This window comes from Amborella trichopoda, chromosome 7, assembly GCF_054954075.1.
Source record: "Amborella trichopoda isolate Santa Cruz 75 chromosome 7, AtrichopodaSantaCruz75HAP2 v2.0, whole genome shotgun sequence".
NCBI lineage: Eukaryota > Viridiplantae > Streptophyta > Magnoliopsida > Amborellales > Amborellaceae > Amborella > Amborella trichopoda.
In genome coordinates this window covers 2,249,971-2,275,616 of record NC_142342.1, presented here as the reverse complement: position 1 = coordinate 2,275,616, position 25,646 = coordinate 2,249,971, and the positions used below count along the sequence as shown (strand labels likewise).

Below are 25,646 nucleotides of genomic sequence, written 5' to 3'. Positions count from 1 at the left end.
TCTTATGTTTTATCTCAGATTTAAATAGGTCAATCACCTCTAGTCTGAAATTGGGCAACTGAAGGTATACTATTGACTGCAATCACAATCCAAGAATGAAAATTTTTAAAACCTGTAGGGATATGCACCCCGGTGGACTAATTTTACATTTGACAGCTTGAGGTGTTTGTGACGTCCGTGCGTAAAAAATAACGGTCTCATCTCATGCAGTCCTATTCTATTCCCTTGTACTAAACTTTATATTCACGGAATGTTCCTGATTATGTTTGAAACACAAAAAATTCAGATTTTGGTTCCTGCCAGAACAATGAAACTCCAAAATTTGACTGTTAGTTGAGAATAAAGAAAAAAACAATGCAGCATACTTTAGGAGAAATAAATAATATGGAGAAAGCATATGCTTATATTTGATTAAATGAGTAAGCAAAGCAAGTAAAGGGATAAAACAGCCTTGTGATCACATCTCTTAACTTTTAAGCAACCAAAGAATCTCTCCAACATGCAAAGCACCTCCTACTTTCACCTCCCACTTAGACAGAGAAAAGCAATGCCATCTAATAACCTCACATTCCATCATGCCTTTAGAATTTACAAACATGACTAGATTTCTTGGATCATACTTCAAAAGTGGCCCCTAATCTCTAACAAACATTTGAAGTGACACATACAAATATATGTGCCATTAATTGACATTGTGACCATTTCAAAATTGGTTGTAAAAACAAAGAATGTTAATATATAATTAAAAAGCGAGGGTGTGTAATTTTAGATGATATGATGTACTTTTATAGTAGGATGGTAAAAACAATTTTTAAGAAGCGTATGTGCTTCTACATTGTCAAACATGACTCTTATATTAAGAGTTTGTGAACATATAATTACGCACAAAAAAATATGGACACAGTATCAATGTTTCATATTTGAGAACAAATAGAATTGGTAACCAAGTCTCTCTCTCTCTCTCTCTGTGAAAAAAACCAAAAAAGAAAAAAAATTATAAAGTTGGAAAGGTTGCTGCGCAATAGGAGCATACTATCCATTTGCTCCTTCATGTAAAACTCAAACTAGTAGCATTTGACTTCAAATTTTGTGGATATGACAAACCTTAGAAAATAAAAATAAAAAAATAAATAAGTTCATATTGTATACTTTATGTGCTTGGAAAAACCTGATCATCCCAAGATTAAACAGTGACCATCCAATTTCTGCAAGGCAAGATCTAAGTATTGAATAACTAAAAATTCAATTTTTCTATTTGAAAACTATTCATCATCAAAGGATTAGAATTATTAGGTGGTTCCCAAAATTTCATATCAAAATATCCTCCCAAGTAGCTCTTTTGACCGAGGTAGCTAATCTACAGTACGCTCCTGCTAGAGCATGCCTTGCAAGCTATTTCAGAAGATTATTATACTAGTGACTCTAGTGGAAGTATGGATGGGGAAAACTAGGATTGCGTTCAGAGATCAAAATGTACAAAAAAGTAAAACCAAGAGTGTCAGAAACAAAATGAAAAAGAGATACTTAGCGTACTTCCTCCCCAAAATTTGTTTGTTTATAGAGAGAGAGAGATTTGTTGAGAGAGACCAACTTCAATATAAAGCATGCAATCCATCAAGCATTTACACATCTTTGCAAACTACCATAGCAAGAGAGAGATACGTCTCTGCAAACAACAATCCTAGCAAGAGAGAGAGAGAGAGACATCTTTGCAAACAACCCTAGAGAGAGAGAGAGAGAGAGAGAGAGAGAGGGCTCCTTGAGCGTTCTATGTCTTGCTTGAAAATTGGGAAGAAGCTGGTCCCTGTGAAGAAGGCATGGAGAGGCCTCAGGTCTTCTCTGAAGAAAAAGATATACAAGTTAAACAGATCTGAGGCCTTGAACAAAGGCAAACATAGCCTGAACAAGGGCCTTAAGAAGGCCATTAACGAGGCTAAACCTATTCTCAGGGTACATAAGAAGAGGATTAAGAGTCGAACTACGATCCTTCGATATCATCAACGGCACTTCTCTCCGGTTTATGTTGAAGAGCTCTTTAGTTGGCGCGTGAGCTCATCCAATGCCATCGAACCATCAGCTAAGCTTCGTGGGGCGAGCCAGGAGAATGAGAAGGGCTCAGCGGTGGGTGCAACTGGGTCCATGTCGGGCTCAATGGTGGGTGCATCCAGTTCCTTACTGGGCTCTATACATGGTGCACCTGGGGCGATGCTAGGCTTGATGGGGAGTTCAAGTGTGCCCAAGTTGGGCTCAATTGGGGTTGGAGCAAAGTTAGAGATGGGCTCAGTTGTGAGTGGAACTGCATCCGGTAAGGGCTCGATGTGGGGCGCAACTAAGTCCGAGGTGGGCTCATTGGCTAGTGCTAGTGGGTCCGACAAGGACTCGGTTTTGGGCGCAACTAGTTCGATTGAGGGCACGTCCCCATGGGGGGTGGATCTGAGGGCAGAGGCTTTTATTAGCCGGTTTCGCGAAGAGATGCAGCTTCAAAGGCAGCGATCGATCAGAGAATATGCAGAAATGTTAGCTCGAGGCATTTAATAAATTCGATTTTTCATGGATTTAAGTTTTCTTTCTGGTCTTTACATGAATTTTCTTTAATGTTAATTTGGTTTGCTTTCTTTTTCCTGTTTTGGTGTTTGATGGCTGCTACATTTCGTAGTGGTTGAGGTGAAAAAAGGGTTAGTTGTGGAATTAGCACTGGTGTTGTAAAAATTGTCTCCTGCTTTGTGGAGTTCTATTTTGTGGCGGGGGGAAGGGGAGAATGGTTCCTATGTCATTACCATGGTGATACATTGTAATTCTTAATGCAAAAGTACATATTTTGATAGAATCACACACAGACGCACTCTCTCTCTCTCTTCACACATTAATTGATTCTTCCCCTCTCTCTCTCTCTCTCTCTCACACACACATTTTGGTAGAATCTCTCTCACACACATTCTGCTAGAATCACTCCTCCTCTGTCTCATTTTCTGATGGTGTCTCCCTATCTCTCTCATGGAAGATCAAATGTTGAAATATTTTGATAGAATATCTCTCTCTCTCTCTCTCTCTCTCTCTCTCTCTCTCTCTCTCTCTCGGATACCCATTTTTCCATCTTGTATGGAATGAATGGATCTCTCTCTCTCTCAGATAGCCATTTTTCCATCCTGTATGGAATGAATGGAAAATGGGCTTACAAAACCACAACTGTTGAATGGCAAAATGGCAATTACTTGGGCCCAGTTTGGAGGCCACTAATTCCTAAATAAGTTGTTTCTCGCCCCATTCATTGCTGAATAGAAATATGCCATTGTTTGGTCCATTCCCAGCTAATCAAGAACAAGCGCCTTTCTAGTCCCTGCTTACTTGGAAAACACAAATCACAACGTGAACATGTATTAAAAACGAAAAGAAAACAAAAGGACTTGCGCTTACTCCTGGATAACCAGTTTCTTTAAGTCCAATGCCTAGCACGGGGGTAGGGGTGGCAACGGATGAGGTTAGATTGGGGTGGCCGGACCTGAAAAAATGATATGGGACTCAGACTCGGACCCGACTTAAAAATTAAAATATCTATATATTTAACTATATTTCACATATTAGGAACCTTGAAATAGGGATTAAGTCGAATTGACTACCCCAAAGGATATTACCAGACCGGAACCCAAACCCAAATAGTGTTCAGGTCCAAGATTTGGACCTGGACCAAAACCTAATGGGTCTTATTTCAGTGATCAGAACCCAAACCCAAATAGTGTTCAAGTCCAAGATTTGGACTTGAACCAGAACCTAACGAGTCTAATTTTTGGACACACTGAAATTAGACCCACTGCTCCCCGGGTCCCAGGTCCATTGCCACCCCCTGCACGGGAGTGGGGGGTGGGGGGGGAGGGAAGAAGACATTTCCTAATGAACAATCCTGGTTTTTTGGCCATGTGTTTAAAAAAGAAAATGGTTTCATCTTCTCCCACTATTCATGAGTAACGGCTTTTCGAAATGCTCAGTTGAGAATAGCCGTGAAATGCTTCCCACCCCATTTGAAAGATGAACTCAAATACGCTTATCACTAATAACCTGCAAAGCACTCTTCAACCACATCTTAGTTCCATTGTTTAATAGGGACAAAAGAGCATCCAAACGGAGTGTACTGCACACGTGCACACTAAGAAAATGCAATTGTCTCTTTGCCACTCGTTAGTTTCTATTCTTTAACGTCATTTTTCCTCTATCCATGGGTGCGTGCATTTGATCTTTCCTGCATATGCGAGAGAGAGACCTATATCAGACAATACAACATTGCAGCCGACAATCTTTGGGGTTGGGGCCGGGGACAAGAGAGAGAGAGAAAAAGTACCTGCAGCATTGCAAATTCTCCTCATTCTACAAGACGTGAGATGAACTGTCAAAGTCGACATTTCTGCCCCAAGTTATAATCATCATCGTCAAAGCTTTTTTCCAACTAATTGAGGTTGGTTGCCCCAAGCTATAATCTAAACCAAAAAATTTACACTTTCTAACCAAAAACATGATTCAAGATCAAGGTGAAAGCAACACACAATGAGAGAGAGAGAGAGATGGTAGCAACAAGACCTTTAACCCAAGAACCGCCAAGTCATTAAAAAGGAAAGGACCTCTTCTATGAAAACTTTGCATCATAATACCAGGAGAACCGGGTCCCCGTCCCATCCAAAAACTGATCAGTATGCCATCCTTTCTTGCGCAATCCCGACACAAAAGAAGGAAACACATCACCCATTTTCTCATAAGCATCAACCAACACATCATTGGTAAGCCCGCATCTGGATTCATTCATGTTCGAAGCATAAGCAGCCACAAGCCACCCCTTTAATGCATCTTCACCTGTTGCACTATGCTGCAAGACCATATCAGTCCACCCACCATTCTCACTAGAGATCAAGAATTTCTCCTCTGGAAAAACCATTCTCAACTCTCTAAGCTGGGAAGGCCTCTTCACAACCTTATGAAGTGGGGCACCCACCTTAACACTTCCCGCTTCTTTGACTATCCGATCGGGGAAGAAGAGGTTCTCTTTGTACCTCAAGTCAACCGGGCTTGCTATGTTTCCATTCTTCATTTTAATAAATAAAAAGAAAAAGGGATTAGATTTTCTTTTTCAAATTTTGATACACAGAATTTGTATCTTTTTTTCTTGGAAAGGACTAGCAGGGCCAGTCAGAAAATGTATAGCCTTTTTACCTCGAGGAAGTCGGCTACAATCATAGCAGTTCGTTGTGGATTCAACGTGTTAACAGGAGCTGCTCGCATCTCTTCAGTCACACTGTAAACGTGTAGAACAGCAAGCAAGGGAGCCACTATCATCTGCAGGTTACAAGGAGAATACTAAGTACCATTACCACAGTAATATGGCTCATTTCAACATTTCAAGAAAAAACTCCGGTTTTTCTTTTTCTTTTTCTTTTCTACATTAAGATTTCATCAGCCCTCTCCCATATAATATGCCTTTCCTCATTTTCTTCTCCCAAACCATATACCTGCAAATATGCTAAATCCATGCATGTCCTAAGCTCGAACTGAAAACCCCTCTCTAAACCTCTAGCATGTTCTCTATCTCCAAAAAGCCTCCCCTTCCCCCTTCACTTCCCTCATTCTCTCACGCTCTCTTTCCAAAACCCTGCACTTCTCTCTATCTTTGAAAGCATAAACTGTGTGTGTGTGTGTGTCATGGCCAAGCATTCAGTATATGAAATATGTGTGTTGTGGCCAAGCATTCAGTCTATGAAATATGTCGAAGAGATCATACACTGATGTGCATATGAAAATGGATAAAAGCTCCATGATTTTCTATCCATGTGTGTGTGTGTGTGAGAGAGAGAGAGAGAGAGAGCAACTTGTTGTTGGACCACCCATGTTGAGTTCAGTAAATAATAGCCAGGAACTTCATAATGATTTAACATGATAAGAGCGACACCAGGTCTATTCTTGAGAAGACATTATTATGAGTACAATGCTCAAACCCGTATTAAAATGGGCAAAAAGCTCCACGATTTTCTATCCATGAGAGAAAGAGAGAGAGAGCTTCTCGCATTGAGTGGACAAAATCCCCATCATTTTCAAAATGCAAAATAAAAAAGGGCAAGCTCATTAAAACAACAAAGGTAGCCATTGTAGACATTCTAACCCTCTAAATTGTCCATAGAAAAAGCAATAAACTCCTAAAAAGTACCCAACAGGAATTAGATTTCAGTCACTTGAATAAGAGGAAAATCATCAATTTTAGGAAAAAAGAGGTTCATGAGAAATACTCTTTTTCTCAGTCGAATTTTTCTCAAGTATATAAAGAAAAGCAAAATTAAGCTCAAATTTTGGGCAACCATACTTCTCACCATCACTCACACGCAACAAATACAACAAGTAGATCCAAAAAATAAAATAACAACAATGACCAAAATACCACTGAAACTTGTTAGGCATATTTTGGTCATTTTCTTTTTATTGAATTATTTCTTCTATATTGTTTACAAGTGCATGATGGTGAGAAGTATGGATGCTCAACTTGTGTGTTTAATCCAATGTATAGGAAAAATAAACTACTAAAATACAGCACACACTCTAGAGAAGTGGGACTTGAATAAAATATAAGGGACTGTTTTAAATTCTGATAATAAAATGAGATTTTTCTCAAAATTTCCCTAAACAAAAAGATAGAAAATAGTGACCGAAAAAGGTTCAAATTTGTGAGTACAAAAAATTCTGAGCACATGAAATTGAAATGTAATAAGTCACTTAACCAAAACAGGAAGTAGCATTCTTTCTATAAGAAAAATCATCTCTTAGGAAAAAAAAAGTTCATAGAAAATACTCATTTTTTCAGACTAGATTTCATCAAATATAGAAACATAAAGATAAAAGTATAGCAACAAAACTACTAAAAATTCTGAGTACATAACTTCAAACATTCCAAGATGGGATCTAATAGAAATTGCCACAACATTCCAAGATGGGTTCTGATGCAATTCCAATTAGACTTAAAGGGGTACACTCTTCTATTTCAGAGAATAGCATGAAATAGGGATGTAATAATGGAGGCCCATCGTTTCCTTGAAATTCCAGAAATTCTAGAGAGAGAGAGAGAGAGAGGAGGATTTTAGAGAGAGCACGTGAGAGGATGAGAGAGAGGGATCCAAGGTTTAGGGCAAGGACTTGCATGGAATTAGCATATTCACAGGGGTATAGTTTGGGGGGAAAAAGAGTAAATACATGGGGTTATATGGAAGAGCGTCGATGTAATCATAATGAAAATCGCAATGCCACCTGAAGCAAAAAATAAAATAAAGAAGGCTGTTTTTGAAGTGCTAAAATGTTGTTCTTTTCTTTTCTTTTTTTGTTTTGTTTTTTTTTTGGGGGGGGGAGGAGGTTAAAATAATTTCCCATAATAAAAAATTTAAATACTTATAGTTGAGATTATCCGTATGACACAAAATCTTTTCTACCAACTCTTTATTATTTGTTAATATGAATGTATATTTATTTTCTATTTATACGTGTACATATCATAGTTGTTGGGATCGGGATCGGAAGCAGGACCGGGATCAAGATTTGGAGATCCCGAAATGTTAGAAGATGCCTATGGCTGGAAGAATTGTCTGTACAACGCATATGTTAGGGATCTAGATCCCCAAATGTCAAGAAAATGATCCCAACCTTTTGGGGATTTTGATCCAGACCGTTGGGATCTCGATCCTATCTTTTTAGGGATCTTGCTTCCAACCTTAAAGAGTATGCATAGTCTAGGACTATATACTCTTTAGAGTAGGGATTTCTTTATTTTATACAAAACAAGCAATATAACTATACTAAAAGTATAGTTGTCTTACTAGCTATCAAAATAGAAAATCATCACATTGGTTATTGTCTTGATCTTTAAGGTTGAGATCGAGATCCCTAACAATAGGAATCGGGATCCCTAACAATGGGGATCGAGGAAAAATTTAAAAATCAGGATCCCTTGAAGATCCCTTTCCCAGAGCACCGGAATGAGATTCTAGATCAGGATGGCTACCCATGTTGAGAGATCCCATTCACTTGTTGTGCGCGGAAACTTTAAAACCCCAGGGGTTGATTTTTTGGCCAACAAAGAGTGAGAAAAATACAACCAACAACAAGCAAGAAAAATAAAGCAAGAAACAAATATTGTATAAAGAACATTGCGTTTTACATGGTTCATCATAGACATAACTACATCCACAGGTGAAGATGATCGACAATTTTTCATTTATTATTGGAAAGAAAATTACAATATGGCTCTTACATGCGAGAACCATAAACATACTCAATGTTTAACAAAGCCTCTCTCTACAATTTTCTCTCTCTACACAACTAAGGATTCTTTACACAACCCCTTAACCCATTCTCTCTCTATAATGACTATTTATAGAGAAAAGAAGGAAATCCAAATGACACTCGATGTGGAATTCCTAACACTTATCTTCCTGTTTAAAATTTTAAACTGATAAAGCTAATCCCATGAACTCCCATCTTTTAATGAGTTTCTCATATGGGAAATATCTAACTACTAAAAACTAAGAATTGTCTCCCTCCAAAATCGGAAAGAATATGCCACAAGATTAGAAAACCAACAAATATCCCTTAATACTAGGAAACCTAAAACCAATCCCCAAAAAAAAATAACAGAATTCCATGTCCCTTGGGATTCAAGACATCCTAAGAAATCTCCACGTTGCCTTGAATTTAAAAAGAAATACATGCCCCCATAGGCTCTCTCCTTCACAAGACATTAATCTCTAAGGAAACCAACTTTGACAACATATGTGTGACATTCTTTTTGGTATCAATCTTCACGATATCCCAGGTTTGATTCTTTTATAGAGACTATTTCTTCATTCATAGTATTACTCTACCTGCTACTATCAATATCTTATTTAGTTTCCTCGATAGCTCTTTGACTTGTGGCAACCAATGCATAAGCCACCATGTCCTCAAAACAGTACCACACTTTTGGCTTCTTAGTTATCTTTTCCCTTCCAAGCTAAGGCTCTTACTCATATGAAGCAGGCTCAACGAGTTCCTCACGGTCAACATTCTCCTCCAGTCTCTTTACAGGGATTTTCTAGCACATGTTATGGATTATTTTTTGGGGTTGTCAACTCCACCTCAATTGTATCACCACTGCTGCTATTTTCCTTTTCCACACCGTTCTGAATGTGCTTCAACATGATAGACACATCAAACTTAACATCACAACTGATAATAAACTTACACGAACTAGGATTTGGAATCGTAATCTATAACCCTTAACTCCTCCGCATAACCAATGAAAACACACTTCTTTGATCTCGGACTCAACTTATTATCTTCACATGAACATAAGCAAGGCAACTAAAATTTTTAAATGAGAATAATCAGTTATTGGACCACACCTCTTGTGGTGTTTTGTACTCTATAGTCATAGATGGTGATTGGTTGATAAGTTAACATGCCGTATGGACTGCCTCTGCCTAAAAGTCCTTTATCAAACTAGCATTACTCAGCATGTTGTGGGTCTTTTCTAAAAGTGTCATGTTCATGCACTCAGCAACTCCATTCTATTGCGGCATCTTCGAAGTGCTATAGTGACGAACAATTCTTTTATTCCTGCAAAAACTCAAAAACTCTGGTTAAGAGTTATCTCCACCATTATCAGTCTTCAAGCATTTGACCTTATTCCTAGTTTGTCTTTCACCCTTAGTATTCTAATATTTGAATGCGTTAAATACGCCTGCCTTCTTCTTTAATTTGTAACTCCACACCTTTGAGAAATCATTTGTGAAGGAAACAAAGTATAGAGTTCCACCTTTGAGGCAACCGACGTAGGGGACCATACATCTGAATGAACATACTCAAGAATACCTTTAGTATTATACTCCGATGTGCGAAACTGCACGCCACTACTTTCCATAAACATGGTGCTCACAGAAGTCCACCATGCACTTTTTTCACACCATTGATCGATTGACATTTGCTAAGTTCGAAAAAGCTCTCATTCATGCAGCCCAACTGCACATACCACAACTCAGTCAAGTTGGAATCACCAATATTAGATATAGAAACTGCTGCTCTGACAATATTCCCAACAAGTGCATATAAATTTGGTCCAATCTTTCTACCTTCCATAATAACAATCTTTCTACCTTCCATCATAACCTGGCACCCTTTAGAACTTTCATGATTGCACCTTCTCCAACAAATTTAAACCCGTTAGAGTCTAATGCACCTAAAGAGAAAATTCTTTTTCAGTTCTAAAACATGTCTCACATCAGTCAAGGTTCTCACAACTCCATAATACATATTGCTCTTAATTTCCCAACACCAACAGTCTTACAAGCCGCATCATTCCTCATAAGAACTGAGCCACCATCGAGTCTTTGTACCACTTGTGCGATTTGCTGATAATGAAACTTTCTTACTTAACACCAGACCTTTCTTGCTTTTCTCCATTGTTATTTTAAATTATGAAGAAGAAGCAGCAACTCAGTCAATGTTAGAAGAATTAAATGCTTTAAATTGAATGCATGCTTGAGATCTTATTCCTCTTCCAAAAGGAAACACGATAGTTGGATGTCGGTGGGTATAAAAATTCAAAACAAAAGCACAATGTAGTGTGAAATGATATAAAGGTCGCCTTGTGGCAAACGAACACAAGTAAAATTGTGGTACCAAGTTTGCTGAAACCTTTGCCCCAATAGCCCATATGACTACTATTCCAACACTTATTTCTGTAGCATTTATCTGACGACGGCCTCTCTATCAGCTAGATGTTAAAAATGCATCTCTGAATGGTGACTCTGATGAAGAAGTGTATAGGAAGTTACCTCCTAGAGTTGAGGTGTTTAGACTTCGATGAGCCTTATATGGACTCTAACAAGCACCATTGGTTTGAGAAATTTTACAATGCAGTTTGTATCTGCAGGACTTCAACAAAGTAATCACGATCTAGCAACGTTTGGGTTTGAAACTCCTAACGTGTGAGCTCTTCTGTTACTCCATGTGCATATCTTTGTGATGATATGCACATTATTCATAAGATTAAACAAAAACTCAATCAAATATTTGAAATGAAAGACTTGGGGTGCTTACACTATTTCCAGGATTTGAAATTGCTTATTCCTCGCGTGGCTATCTGCCATCTCAGCTTAGTATGCCTTTGAACTTGTTTCACAAGCTCAACAAACAGATGATACTAAGAGAGTTAATACCCCCAATGAATTTAATGCTAAACTTCGGGCTAGAGATGGTGAACATCTCCCTCCTCTAATATTTTATAGGCAACTAGTTGGGAAACTAATATATCACAATTTCACGCTTAGATATTGCTCATGCAGCGCATCTGGTTAGCCAATTTCTAAGTGCTCCTCGTATGTTCACCTCAATGTTGTCTTATGCATCATCCATTATGTCAAGGATACTCTTAAGCAGACTTTATTTTTCTCTTCTTCCTCATGACTCATATTTTGCAGGGATCCCAGTGATCGTGAATATACAATAGGATTCTGCATTTTTATGGGTGATTCTCTCTATCCTGGAAAAGCAAGAAACAAAAACGTATTGCCCAACCTACAACTAAAGCTTAATAAAGAGCCATGTCACAAACCACCAATATAGTTATCCGGCTTCATTGGTTGCTCACGAACATGGTTGTTACTATTGCTATTCCCACACTTCTATATTATAATAACAAGAGCACCATCTATATTTAAAAGAATCCAGATTTCTATAATTGCATAAAACATATCCAGATTGTCACTTTGTACACCAATAATACCTGGCAGGCACAATTTTTCTTCTTTCCCTCTGTATCCTCCTTTGCACAACTCACCGATTTCTTCACCAAAACTCATTCTGCACCTCAATTCTTCCCAGTTTATGTCCAAACTCTCCATAATACTCTTAAACCATCTCAAGTTTGAGGGGGAGCGTGAATGTATATTTACTTTCTATTCATGCTTGTACATATTAGGAAAGTAGATTATTCTCATGATTCTTGTCATGGTCTTACAGCTGTACACGGCCTTGTAAATCTAAAAATCTACTATTCTTGTTATGCAATGACATAAAGAGAAAGAGTACTTTTCATACACAGTTAATAGATTTCTTCATGGTTAAACTTTTTTTACCAAAGTTCTTGCAATTGCTCCCAAACTAACTGTGTCTATTGGAAATTATGCACATATAGTCAGTAATTATGGGCTTTATTAGCTGTAATGCCCATTTCCATAACAAAAAGTATCAAAACCCACATGGCTATCAAAAGAAGTTGCTAATTGTTCTATATGACCTGGGCATAATTTTCTATATGACTTGGGCATAATTCTAAGGGTTTATGTATCTGTGCCGTATTGTTATATGTTTGGCCATTGTAAGTTACACAATGATGGCATGGGGCTCTTAAAGATCAAAAACCTATTCAAAAGCATAATTACCTTATATTCAGCTTTGCTTTTAACCAGAGAAAAGGATCTTAAATTAAGTTTGCGATACATGAAAAATGGAACTCTTATCAAGTCCATTTACTAACTTTTATAAACTAATCTGCCATAGTTATGTTTTGATGTAATGAAATCATAAATTTACAGATCTTCTTAGTTATTTATTTCCTTGGAGGCTCAAATTTTTCTAAAATTTATGACGAGTTTCTTCGATCGTGCCCCATTTTTTCTTTTTAACATTTTTCTCAATTTGTCCCTTTTTAATATCTTCATTTTTTTCATATGAAATTCTCAAAATCTGAACTGAATAGGTTACTAACCAACATTTTAACCATCAATAGCAGCAGCTTCAGTGTAGAAAGCAAAGTAGAATCTATGGAAGCTCTCAGCATTTGACTTCAAACTTAAATAAACTAAAGTAGAAGCTACACAAAATATAACTTACCTATACATTGTCTAAGAACATACCTTTCCTTGCATTGATGAACAAACAGTTGATGCCAACTGAATGCCTGCTCCTAATCCCACAACATTGAAGAGAGTGGAGATGGCCTCTCCTTTGGCAAACAGGTCACTAAGATTGCCCTCTTTAGCAAATGAAGAATATATTGGCAACCTTGTAGCTCTTGCTGCAACAACCGCCATTCCCTGTAGGCTGGAAGATATCAGGAAGGTGTAACAACAAGTATGAGAATGGACCAAAAATTCTACAAAGGACTTCCAAGTTAAAGACCAACTGGAAAAACGAAAAAGCAAGCTGGTGCAGTTCCTCACTAGAGACCTTAGGCAATCAACGTTGAAGTTGCAAAGCTCAATAGATAACAAGAAAAATGTTAATCAACAATATAAAGTAGTCCCTGGACAGCAGAAAATATTGCGCCATCATCTTCCAACGAAATAATGGCCATCCCTAATTTGATTAGACAATCACTATGGGTGGCAAGGGTCAGGTCAGGTCTTGGTCAGGCCAGACCTAGACCTGGACCAGAAAAATATTATGGGACCCAAACCCCACATCACCGGACCCTGACCCGAACCCAAAAATATAATGTGAAACCCGGACCGGGAAAGGACCGGATAGGAACCAACCCAAAAATCAAAATATCCATATCTTTAAATATATTTTTCAAATTGGGACCCAAAAATATTATGTGGGACCCGGACCAGACCAGACTGATCGGACAAGGACACAGACCTGAATAGTGTTCGGGTCCAAGATTTGGACCCGGACCCAACCCGCCGGGCCCATTTTTTGAACCCATACCCAGATCCATGTCGGGTCTACCTATCGGGTCCTAGGTCGGGCCGGGACCACTGCCACCCCTGACAATGACAAAGCCATGAACTATGAGCATGACAGTGTCCAATAGACTATTGAATACTTCCCTGAATAATAAACCACGTGGAATTAGGTACCTTTGCAAAGTTGCCCAGGCCGGCCATTTCGAGAAAAAGTTGAGGGCATAATGGAGAAAGAACTTCCAAGCCAGTACCCAAATCATAGAGCACATCAGCTGCAATGCCACAACAATATTTACTAGAACACCATCTCCATCAGGTGGACCATTTTGCTGACACAACCAAAACATAAAACAGGGAACTACAAAAAGAAAGTGAAAATTTCATCTCAATCACATGAAATTTTTAAAATAACAATTTGGACTTAAATCATACCTAGTATCCGCCAAAGCTTTGGTTCCGAGTCCATTCTTGCACCCATATTGCTACATATGAGTTTCCCAACATGTTGCATTCCATCCTTGATGACCTACAAACATTTTGGTTAAGAAATAACAATCATGCAGAAGAAAAGAAGAAGCCGCAAGAAATAAATCACCATCATTTAAAAAGACAAAAAGGAAAGGAAAATTTCCAGAAAAGTTCTTTTTTATATTAGGAATTCAAAAATAGTCCCACATATTTCACATTTTACACTCACATAAAGTGTATTTTAATTGATCTTTTTTTCTATACATTGGAATAAGCTGAAATTTGGTAGGTCCATTTTTTTCACATTCATACACATAAAAAATAGTTTAAAAGAAAAAATAAAAAATAAAAAAAGACCAAAGTACCCCTATAGTAGTCGGGGGTGTTTTGGTGTTTTTAAGTATTTTAAATATTTTTTACAGGTGTGTGATAGTGAGGAGTATAGACATACCAAATTTGAGTTTAATCAGATTTATAACAAAAAAGATATAATTAAAATACACTATATGCTTTCAAAAGCGAATAGAAAACAGGAATTTTTCCGGTAAATTCCCACACCACCCCCCCCCCCCCCCCCCCCCACACACAAAAAAAAAAGAGCTGCAAAAGAGGGAAACCCTATAAAACTATCAAAACAGAGAATCACATTTGCTCTTACCCAGCTTACAGCTGTTGCCTGTGCTGGGGTAGGCCGCAGGCCTGCAGCAAACAGCAATGACTGCATAACCGTAAGAATGCTAAGTAGCTTGAGATACAAACAACAAGAATGTACATCCATTCAATTATCACATTTTTAGTGATGATCAAATATCTGTTAAGGATGCATTTATAATGAAAAGCCAAGCAAATTAATTTAGAAAAAAGATATTAGTTCTATAAATTGAATAGAATTGATCCAAAGAGGGGCAAGATTCAAAATCTAATTTTTGAATACCTCCCCTTTTTTGATCAAGAATTTCTTTCATTGGAAGAAAATTGCATAAATTAAACATGGCCAGAACTCAGAAGCAACACACTATACACAACAAATGGAAAATGTCCATGATGTTTTGATTACGGACTTGCATACTATGAGAACATTTATCTTTGTTACAAGGTGGTCACAATTACATCCAGTTAATTGGATGGCTTGGGGTGTGTCAGAAGTTCAAGTAAAAAAAAATTTAACTTTTGAGTCTAATAAATGACACTCTTACAACCATCCGATTTGAAATTTGACACACAATAGTTATTGTAACCTCCTTGTACCAAAAGTAAATGGTCTCTTTGTATACTTTCCTTTGATTAATTTTCTTATGGGCTTGCGGTAGTATATATTATTACAGAAAATAAATGCTTAATTCAAACCTGTGTTGATAGCACTGAGAGTGCGGCACTGGAAACATGTTGCAAAGCCCTAAATTTAGTATATGTCAGGTACCCTTCATTTACACTGCAGATCCAATATTGAAAAGGAAACCAAAAGAATTTACTTTAGGTCCTTCATGCACACCATAATGACAACATAAAATGGATAATGAAACCTTTTTAGCTCCTAGCTCAGGCTTACAGTGACCAACAAAGTTAGACAATGGAAATCACCTATGGGGATATCCAGCAGGGAAAAATTTATTCAGGAAGGATTCCAATATATGGGTCCCAAATGGCCTTGAATCATTGACCTTCTTCACCTGTGGCCAAATTTTTCAAAAGTTCAAAATGACATGCATGATTCAACCAATAGAAAATACCAGGTTTCAAATTCAAGAATATGGAAATAAAACCAAAAGGCAATAAAAAATAACAAAAGGAAACAAACAGCTCAGGGAATGATTTCATTAATCCAAAGGTATAATTTCAGTAGTCTTTATCCCTTCTTGCATATTATATATCTGGCTCTAACCATGAGATATTCCAGGGAAAAATTCCATCACCCATCTAAATTGCTAACTGTTTTAGTGATCATCATCAATGTGAAGAATAACATTTCCATAACCACCTGAATATGAACATTTCATGTTTCCTCTCTCTAGTCCAAGGAAACCACGAAAAGGATTTCAAGGAACAGTGAAAACCATGAAAGATATGAGATGTCACCCTTCAAACAGGTAGCGGTTTGCAACTATAACTCTTTCATGGCAATAAAGCATGGCCACAAACATGCAACCCGCAGAATAAGTCTATGACCCTATAAGTATCCACTGTGTATTATCCAACTGTTTTGATGCATGTTTACTGCATGTACAACAACTCTGGCTTACTGAGGATAAGCAATGACCTTGAAGACTAGGTTGCATCAAGATAATGCACTTGCCAACCAAACTCGCAAGTATTTGTCCAACTTTACTTTGTGTTGGACAAATAACCAATACCCAAGCCCGTGATGGTCAACCTCTTCCATATCTAGATCTAACTTGAATCCCTTCTGTTAAAAAACCAATAAGCTTACACTTTCTCCCATATGAACGGGATGGCAGTGCAATCACTTCCCTACACATGAGCTATATAAATGCTGTCACTCATCAGCCACAAGCAGTAATCAAGTATTCAAAAAACGCAAACATCCAAGCCACAGAGCTGTATATGCCATTGGGAATGGCAAAGCAATTCCCAACAGAATATGCTTGTTGAGGAAATGAGAGTCAGCAGAAAATCAGTTTTCTTGCTACATTGCACTGGGCAGTGTTTAAAAACCCTCAACTGGGTATAAGGACAATGCAGGGCACAGTCCAAGCAGGCTTGGCAAGTCCCTGAGTCGGTCCTGCGAGTCAACCAGAGTCTAGAGAGAGAGAGAGAGAGAGAGAGAGAAATGGGTAAATTATGCAATATTCAGAAAAATAAAAAAAGAAAGGATGAAATTGTTACTTAAAAATTTAAAAATCTTTACATGTTCAAACATTTTTGAGGAAAGAAAATTCAAAAAAAATGAAATAAAAAGACTGCAAATCAAGTACCTGCTGCAAATAGATCCTCAAACAAAACAAAATGAAACTTTCAATGTATCTTTACAGTTGGACTTCAGATCTAATTGATCCAAAGTCTGCAAAGTCTTACACCAAAGTGAAATCCCAAATCCAAAATCTCCCACATCCTCTCTTTTTTGTTTTTTTCTTTTCTTTTATTCACAAAAGAAATTGAAACTTAATTTTCATTTTCCACCAAACAAATAGTCACTTAAACAGTGTTGGATTCACCAAGTTTCTGGCAATTCATGTGAAACTTGCCACTCAAGCAAATCTGACATAGAACCACCTGGGTCTTTGCAGTAACCCAGGTGGCTCAGGTCCAGAACCTTCCTCATAGGCAGTCGGGAGAATCTAGACCCGGCAAGGTGCCAAGTCCAAGTGACTAAATCAAGTCTGAGCTGGACTCAACGATTTTCCAAATACTGCCCTATTGATAATTGAACAGTTGCATTCACCGGAATTGCTTGATAAACAAATAAATGAGGAGGCTTTTTTTGTTTTTTTTTAGGGGGGAATGTTAATGAGTAGAAAGCATTTTAGCATTGCAGAATGTCATGGTTGGACGATTTGTTTAAGAAGAAATGTAAGGTTCATTTTAGAGAAATCTCACCATGGATAGTTCATTGTTTCAGGAACTCTAGATGCTTTGTTCTATTAAGCTTAACCTTAAACCAACTCAGTTCTCCTCATTGCCTATTCGACCATTGTGAGATATGTCTCATTCAAAAGATGCTTTTATAAGGTCCTATCACCAACCATGTTGCGAAAGCTAAACTATAAACCCCAAGATTTCTACGTCATCGAAAGATTACTCTTGTTGAATGCAAATTAGGACTTTGGATAATGAACTAAAAAGGGCCGTAACCCAGTGCTGGTCCCGCCTAAGCAGGGTCCCGGGAGGGGGGACATGGAAACAGTCCTAACCTTTAGCTTATGCACAAAGTGGCCGCTCTCAAGACTCGAACCCGCGCTGTTGCACTAGCTACCCGAGCCTTTTACCGTCACACTTAGGAGAATGAACTATAACATAATAATTCAGAAATTACCTTTTTTTCCTCATTTAAGTTAAAATTTTTGGCTTCAAAAGGGAAAAATTGTCAGTCTAGTTCAATCAAGAAAGAACTAAACCTGTATATATTGAATGCACAAACCATCTGACCTTTCACATTGATGTTGATCGGGACAATTATTTTAAGCCCGAATGGATGGAAGTGGCGGCTAGAAGTTCTATGAGGAACATAGGTCTGAGTTGGATTGCCTCTAGAGGGTGGAGATAAAGTTATTTGAGGCTCATGAAGAGATTTGGAAATGATAGGGTTCTTTTCATTGAAGGCAGAAGTATTGGACCAGATGTACGTCTACATAGTGCATCTAGAGACTCAAGATGAACGTCTGATAATAGGAATGCGATTGGAATCCTTTCCTAGAGCTTATTCTAATTCCAAAATCATCTTCACATGCCAAGATAGTATATGACTCAGACTTGTATTGAACTTTTGGATGACATGCATGATAGTTGCCATTTGGTTATGTTTTAGAAAACACAAGAATGGGTACATGAATTCTCGTTTTCTCTTCATCTGATGATTGACTTTGAAGACTGCTGATTCTTTACTGCTTTGCAGTTTGCATTACATTAACAAGCAAAGGGTGCCTAAGTGGAATTACCAACCTTTTTCTAATTGGTATATTGGAATTCAAACCCACAACCTGCAGTGAGAGACTTAACGAGGTGCAAAATCTGGCCGGTTCCGATTATTTGAATATTATTCTTTATGAACTCGACCATGTCTCTGACAGACTTGGTAGATCTCTGACAGACTTGGTAGAGTCTCTCAGACCTGATTCGGGCACAGGACCCTAGAAGTCCCGACCTAAGTTATTGTTTTCCAGCACTGGCAGACAGTGTTGCTAATGAATGGCAACACTCTTGTCTAATGCAAAATTTAGATTCTATAATTACATCTGACCAAATGCTTGCATATTTCTCATTCTAAAACAAAAATGCAGAACTCCCTCTCACTAGAAAAGCTTCATTCACTTTAATAACATGAATGGACATGCTGCAGTTTAAGTCTTAAATAGAGAGTCAAGAGTTGCATGTCTACAATCAATTAGGTCATTCTCTCTCTATCATATCTCCAGAAAACTTCCCCATAAACTAAAAAAATGAACTTACGCATATTGATTCCAAACATTTAATCTCAAGCTACACAATTTAGACCTTCTCTCAAACAATGGATTCATCTTTCTCTCGGTAAAAGCTTCCAACAAGTTTGCTCAAATAAGAAAACTGAATAAATGAAGAGTAATTCCCACTTGTACAGTCCAAATTTACATTGCCAAAAAGAATATTTTTGGGTTTTCGTCAACAAAAAAAAAACCATTTTTGGGTCTTTCTCTCTGTAAAACAATTTGCATTGTGCCCCAAGAAGAGTTACATGGCTAATCAACCAAAAGTTTGCTCTCTCTCTCGTATAACATTATTAAATCATAAACTGAGAAGACTTACAGAGAGATGGTCATCTCTATCAAACCGATACTGCTGTGCAATGGAATCCCATGTCTCAATCCAAAAATCATCTCTTTTCCTCTCCGCCTCCTTTTTCTGCGGCTTTATTTTTTCCTTGAAATGCACCAAAAAGGCGAGAAATAAGAGAAACAGTAGCACAAAAACTCGAAATTCTAACCAAAAATCAAAACCCAATTTCAAATTAAAGAAGAATCATAATATTTATAAATTAATGGATGAAATAGAAAGAGAAAATTCATATTTTTCTTACCAGTATTCCAATCCCCACCATCTCTGTTGCCCTCTCAATTGAAATAAGGAGCTCAAAGCTGCCTACATAGTCTATCCAAGCTGATAGAAGACCCAAGTTATATTGATAAATTCTAGGATGCCCATGGTCTTCATTTAATAAATTAGTCGAAAATGTTTATATGAGGTTGTCACCTTAGAATGTAGAATAAAAGTGCACCTCAAAAATCCTTTAAATCCTTTAAAGGAGGTTGTTTTGATGTTAGAAAAACATCTAATTGATCATTTCGGCAATCTAATTGATCTTCTCAATATTAAGATACATGAATATGAAAAAAAAAAAGATATTTTGAGTCTTAAAAATAGTACATCTTATATCACACTATCTGGATAGTCTATTTTCATGTACTTATATATTTGATTTATTTGAATCATTTTTTAGGTTTAAAAGTTTATAATTAAAAATAAAAATAGATTTTCGCACTATCCTAAATTTTTTTTGATACCAAAATTACATCTTATGACAAAGTTTAGAGGTGCACCTTAAATAGATTGTTTAAGGCTGCAACCTTATACAAACCACACCCGGGTATGGTTTGCATAAGGTTGCAACCTTAAACAATCCAATTAAGGTGCACCTTCAAATTTTATCATAACATATAATCTTAGTATAAAGTATTTTTAGGATTATCTAAAAATCTACTTTCATATCTAATTATAAAATTTTAAACTCCAAACATAGTTTAAAGCAAGTAGATCTATAATCATATGAAAATCTAAAAAATTAACGGTCTAAATAATATGTTGCAAGATGCACTATTTCTGAAACTCAAAATCTGTTTTTGTTCATACTAATACTCCTCGATGTTGAGATTATCAATTAGAAGATTTTCTATTAAAATAAATTTTTTCAATGGATTTTTTAGGTTCATCTTTAATTCTACATTTGAATGTTGCAACTTTATATAAACTTTTTCTTAGATAATATATTACAAGATGCACTATTTTTCATATTTATAATCTAGATGATAAATTGAAGTGTTTCTTAAGGTCAAAACTATAGTTTTCAAGGACCAACTGGTGTTCTGACTTGTCAGACCCTTACTAATCTAATGTAAAAACAAGGTTTGGTTGAAAATAAATTTAAACTAATGTTTAACAGGTTTTAGCAAGTCAGACTAGTCAGTTTTTACCGATTAGATCAGCTAAATGAAATTTGGCAAAAAAATTTAATATATTTTATATTTTTAAATTGCTATATCGAATTTTATTTTTATTTCTCTAAAATCCATTGTGGTTGGACCGGTCATCGGCAACAAGTCCCATCCTTATAACACTGGTCATAACAACTGGTGGGATTTTAAGATGCGTGTTACTTTTATATATAAAAATGATGCCTAATATAATTTTTTTCTTTTTATAAAATTAAGCACTTGTTGCCAAACTCTCATCGAAATGTCATTATAAAAGAATTTAATGTCCTATAGAGCCCCACTTCACCCTTCTTTAAATGATGTACTGGCTTGTGTCTGTAAGATCAATTCTAGAATAAGAACATTATATCTGTCTCGAAGTTAACTTGCCTTCTGAAAATTCGTGGTGAGATCAGACTTATAAACCCAATGCCATGCTAGAAATGATAGAAACTAATGAAATTAGAATCAAATATAAAGATTTTAGCATAGTTATGCATCATATTTTCCCAACAATGGAAAGCCTCTTTAGACATTTTTTTGAGCAATTCAGGGGGGGAAGATAGGCCCCTACCCGTTTTTCTGAATAGATTAGAGAGTTACATGTCTTTTACATTTTCAGAAACTTTTTATGCGTTTTGCTATTTTTGTTAATTAAACAATTAAAGAATTAAACAATAGAAAAGTACAAAATTATTTTATAGTTCCATGATTGATAAAACCCAGATCGGTGGGGTAGATTGTTCACCTATAGATCTATATCGTATGGGTAAATCAGTGATCTGAATCAAATCTAAATCAGTTCGAATTAGTGATGAAAAAAACATTAAAAATAAATAAAATAAAAAAGAATAATTTTGGGGTGCCAATTTAGTGGAGGCCTAAAAAGGATATTATGATAAGCTAAAAAATAAGGAGGAAAAGTATATAAAGGAGGGATTTAGGTGTGAACCAGCCCGGGACACCTTTCAGAAACGGGTTTGATCCCGACCAATTCAAATAGGATAAGAAATTATCGAGTTTTAAAACAAAGTTCAAAACGATATACTAGCAGTATTCAATTTAATATTTATGAGATTCACTTTAAATGGAAACAAAATATCTTTCTCTCTCTCTGTCATTATTCTCCTTTATCACAATCAAATCTATTATTCACAACCTTGTTCCTCTATTATTCAAAAACTTGCTAGCCAGGGCCAATTTCTATTTAAACTCTATATCATTAATTTATGGGAAAGTGTACAATAAGATCTTTTTATCTTTCAACAAGAAAATCATAATCAACCCTAGCCATAACATACGAAATATGGTGACTATGCCATTGAAGTCTAAAAATTTTCCCTTGAATTTTGTGAAGAAGATAACTTCTCTAACTGCCCAATTTCCCATTACAAAGGTAGGGGCAATAGTGACATTCTTATTCCAAAAAATTAATGGCCTTGTAGTTTGCAATCCCAATTTAAGGAAAAATACACCATAAGCCCTCTTATTTTTTAACAAGAAAATTAATTAACTCTAACCATCAAATGTGAAATCAGGTGATCAGGAAATTACCATTTGAAGTTCGAAATTTTTTCCAAATGACACATTTGTAAAGCCCAAATTTTCCATAAAACGTATAAAGATGATAGTGACTTTCTTATACCAAAAATCAATAGTCTCATATTGTACAATCCCTGCCATCTAAAGCATGATGCTTGATCGCTTTTTCTCTTGACGAATACAAGTCCAAGCATGATGATTGATCTCTCGTTCTCTTTGACGAATACAAGTCCTCCTAATCCACGCATCTCAAAATTTTGAATACCCATCCATGAAAATTGAATTCCACAAAAAGAGGACGCTACATTCACCTGTCTGATATGGGGGGGGGAAGAACTTGAAAAATAAGGGGAAATTTATCTCTATATCTCATATCACCATAATTATCATCATCATTTTTCCAACTATTTGGAGCCAATTTTGGTCCATCATTTTACTAAATCAAGGGCCATACCATCAGTGAAGTCAGTGTCGATATATTTTCTTATTACTTCCAAACTATGTTCTTTTGGGCTACCCGTTGTACTTTTTAAGCTTTTCACTTGAACTAACTCGCACATCATAACATGTACTATACTGGATCTACGTTGCACATGGCCAGTTTACCAAAATCTGATTTCTCTCATCTTATCTTTGTATCTCATATTATTATCTTAATTACTAAAAAGGAAAATTTTATATAAGGTCACAACCTTATACTACAGCAGTAAGGTACAGCTCAAATACCTAATAGAAAAAGAGTGTTCTGCAGTTGTAAAACTTTCCTATAGTTCATTTTTGTAATAAGTTATCTAGACTATCTATTTTCAAGATTTTGAAGTGTTTATAGATAAATCAACACCTTTCTATAATTTTAAAATTTTCCAATTAGGGTTGAGCATGAATTTCAAACCAACATAAAGTTCTTGACACTATACTATATCTTTTGGCAAAATTTAAAGGTGCGTCTCACTTGTATAGCACAACATATGCACCTTATACAAACCTCACCCTTACTAAAATTGACTTAATTTTAAATATCAAGCGCATATCCCCTATATGGTCCTATTCTATTTTCTTTCTATTTTGACTTCACTTCGGATGTTGAAAATCCAAAATCACAATGTTATCCTACGACTTCCGATTTCCAATGTCCAAAGTCCTAAGGTAATCTAATGTCCTAATGAGGTGACATTGTGACTTCCGATATTAGAAATCCAAAATCACGAGGTAACCTTGTGACTTCCAACATTGGAAATCTGTAGTCTTATGTGACATCATATATTCAATACCCGGAATTAGAGAAAAATGGAGACAAAAAAATCAAACTAGAAAAAGGATATGCGCGTAATATTGAAAAATTAAGGGTAATTTTCATAATTATATATTAATAAGGGATGCACAGGTAATTTTCTCAAAACTAAAACAAAGGACATATGTACATAAATATGATAAAAATAAACAAATAAAAAGCCATTGCCTCTCAAGTTCAAAGAAAAATAAGAGAAACCTTTTACTAATCCATACATGTTATAGTTAGTCTTTCTCGCCCTAAGCTTAGAGAGGCCACAATACCAATTCGACAAAATCCAGAATGATACAGAATTGGTTCTCTCTCTCTCTTTTTGTAGGTATGTTGTGCTAGTAGGTTTTCTAAATATTGAAGTACTTGAAATGTTTTTATCCCATAAAAAAGTACTCGAAATCTCTGTACTACAATTAAAATTAGGTCTTTTTTATGTGGCAGAGGATTATACTCCTCCATCTAAAAGACTGTTCGGTGGGAAAGGAGCTGGGTCGTGGTAGTAACACCCATGCACCCTAATCACCATATTGTAGTTTATATTCTCACTGATATCATTCTACTAACACTTTCAAAAAACTATTTCTAAACCATTTGAAAAAACAGGTAAGGGACAATCTTCCTATTGAATTTCCCAAAAAGAAAGATTGTATGACGGTGGGCTACTCGGATCTTAAATAGTTTGAGTCTGGCCACTAAATTTTGCATGTGAGAGCCTGAAATCTAGGCCTCATGTTTGGCCTGGGCTAGAGTTACGCCAAAGGCCACGACACTGCCCAGACCCATAAACAAGGACGGGCAACACCACGTTGCCCAAGAGTAGGCCAAGGCCCCTTTAGCATGGTCCAGGCCGAAACAGGACTTTAGTGCCAAAGTTGGATCGGGGTGCCGTCGACTCAGCCCATTGCCACTCTTATAAAAGGTACACATGGAAAACCCCACCATAACAAATTCCTCTAATGAAACACCGATAATGTTTCTCGCTTCATCTAACCCCCACTTGAGATATAAACACATTTGGGATGAAAAAACTTTGGTATTAAAGAACACGTTCGAGAGATGAACTCACAAATGCAACCAAGAAAAGGCGGTATGACCATGGAAGGAGAACAGTAAGGGGTCGTTTGGATACCTAGAAATATATTATCTGTGAAATATATTACGAGCGTAAGATATTACTTCTAAATATATTATTACTGTTTGGGTAGTATTTAGATGCAACTTGGGAAATACATTGGTAATGTTTGGTTATGTCTGGAAGAAATATAAGAAGTGCATTACCATCCAAATATAAAAATATTGTTATGTTTGGTTAACATGATTAGACTTTGGTTTCAACATGATAAGTCATTGGAATAATATGATTGGAATAACATGATTTTATTATGATAAGCCTTATGTTTATTTATTTTTTAAAGAAGTTTTTCAAATGTCTCTCTATGTATAACTTCAATTAAGCAATAAATTTATGATACCAAAATCAAAATCTTTATGGTACAAGTTAAAAAATAGGAAAAACTTTGATTAGCAAACTAGAAGGTTTGATAATTATAGTAGAAAATTTTGAAGCATTGAAAGAGACTAAAGAGGTATCTTATTTCAATTGAACTTTTACTAATGTCTTATGAAGATTATGTTGTGTGAAATTTTTTTATTATGATTGTATTGTGTAATTTATCATTAATTACTAATTATTATTTTTATTATTTTTGTTTTATACGAAAGCGGATGGCGGGCTACAACCCAAATCAGGGATAGAGAGATGTAGAA

At 36.3% G+C, this 25,646-nt stretch overlaps 2 protein-coding genes across 21 annotated transcripts; one reads left to right on the top strand and one right to left on the bottom strand.

Moving 5' to 3' along the window:
* The first annotated feature begins 1,566 nt into the window (after positions 1-1,566).
* LOC18447108 (uncharacterized) lies at positions 1,567-2,830 on the top strand. Its single transcript, XM_006857212.3, has one exon. The coding sequence runs from the start codon at positions 1,771-1,773 to the stop codon at positions 2,533-2,535; it is 765 nt and encodes a 254-aa protein (XP_006857274.1). The 5' UTR covers positions 1,567-1,770; the 3' UTR covers positions 2,536-2,830.
* Positions 2,831-4,015: 1,185 nt separating this feature from the next.
* Positions 4,016-19,917, bottom strand: RUS2 (root UVB sensitive protein (Protein of unknown function, DUF647)). Of its 20 annotated transcripts, none has more exons than XM_088872100.1 (12): positions 19,882-19,917; positions 19,611-19,724; positions 15,735-15,823; positions 15,501-15,585; positions 14,812-14,871; positions 14,118-14,211; positions 13,860-13,957; positions 12,912-13,091; positions 5,197-5,319; positions 4,570-5,068; positions 4,334-4,396; positions 4,016-4,255 (listed from the first exon to the last, which is right to left on the bottom strand). In XM_088872100.1, the coding sequence occupies exons 1-10, from the start codon at positions 19,900-19,902 to the stop codon at positions 4,616-4,618; spliced, it is 1,317 nt and encodes a 438-aa protein (XP_088728226.1). In that variant the 5' UTR covers positions 19,903-19,917; the 3' UTR covers positions 4,016-4,255; positions 4,334-4,396; positions 4,570-4,615. The 20 variants fall into 20 exon arrangements, with proteins under 20 accessions (XP_088728226.1, XP_088728228.1, XP_088728225.1 ...); XM_088872102.1 differs by having other exon boundaries at positions 4,016-4,234; XM_088872099.1 differs by having other exon boundaries at positions 4,334-4,378.
* Between the last annotated feature and the right edge of the window lie 5,729 nt (positions 19,918-25,646).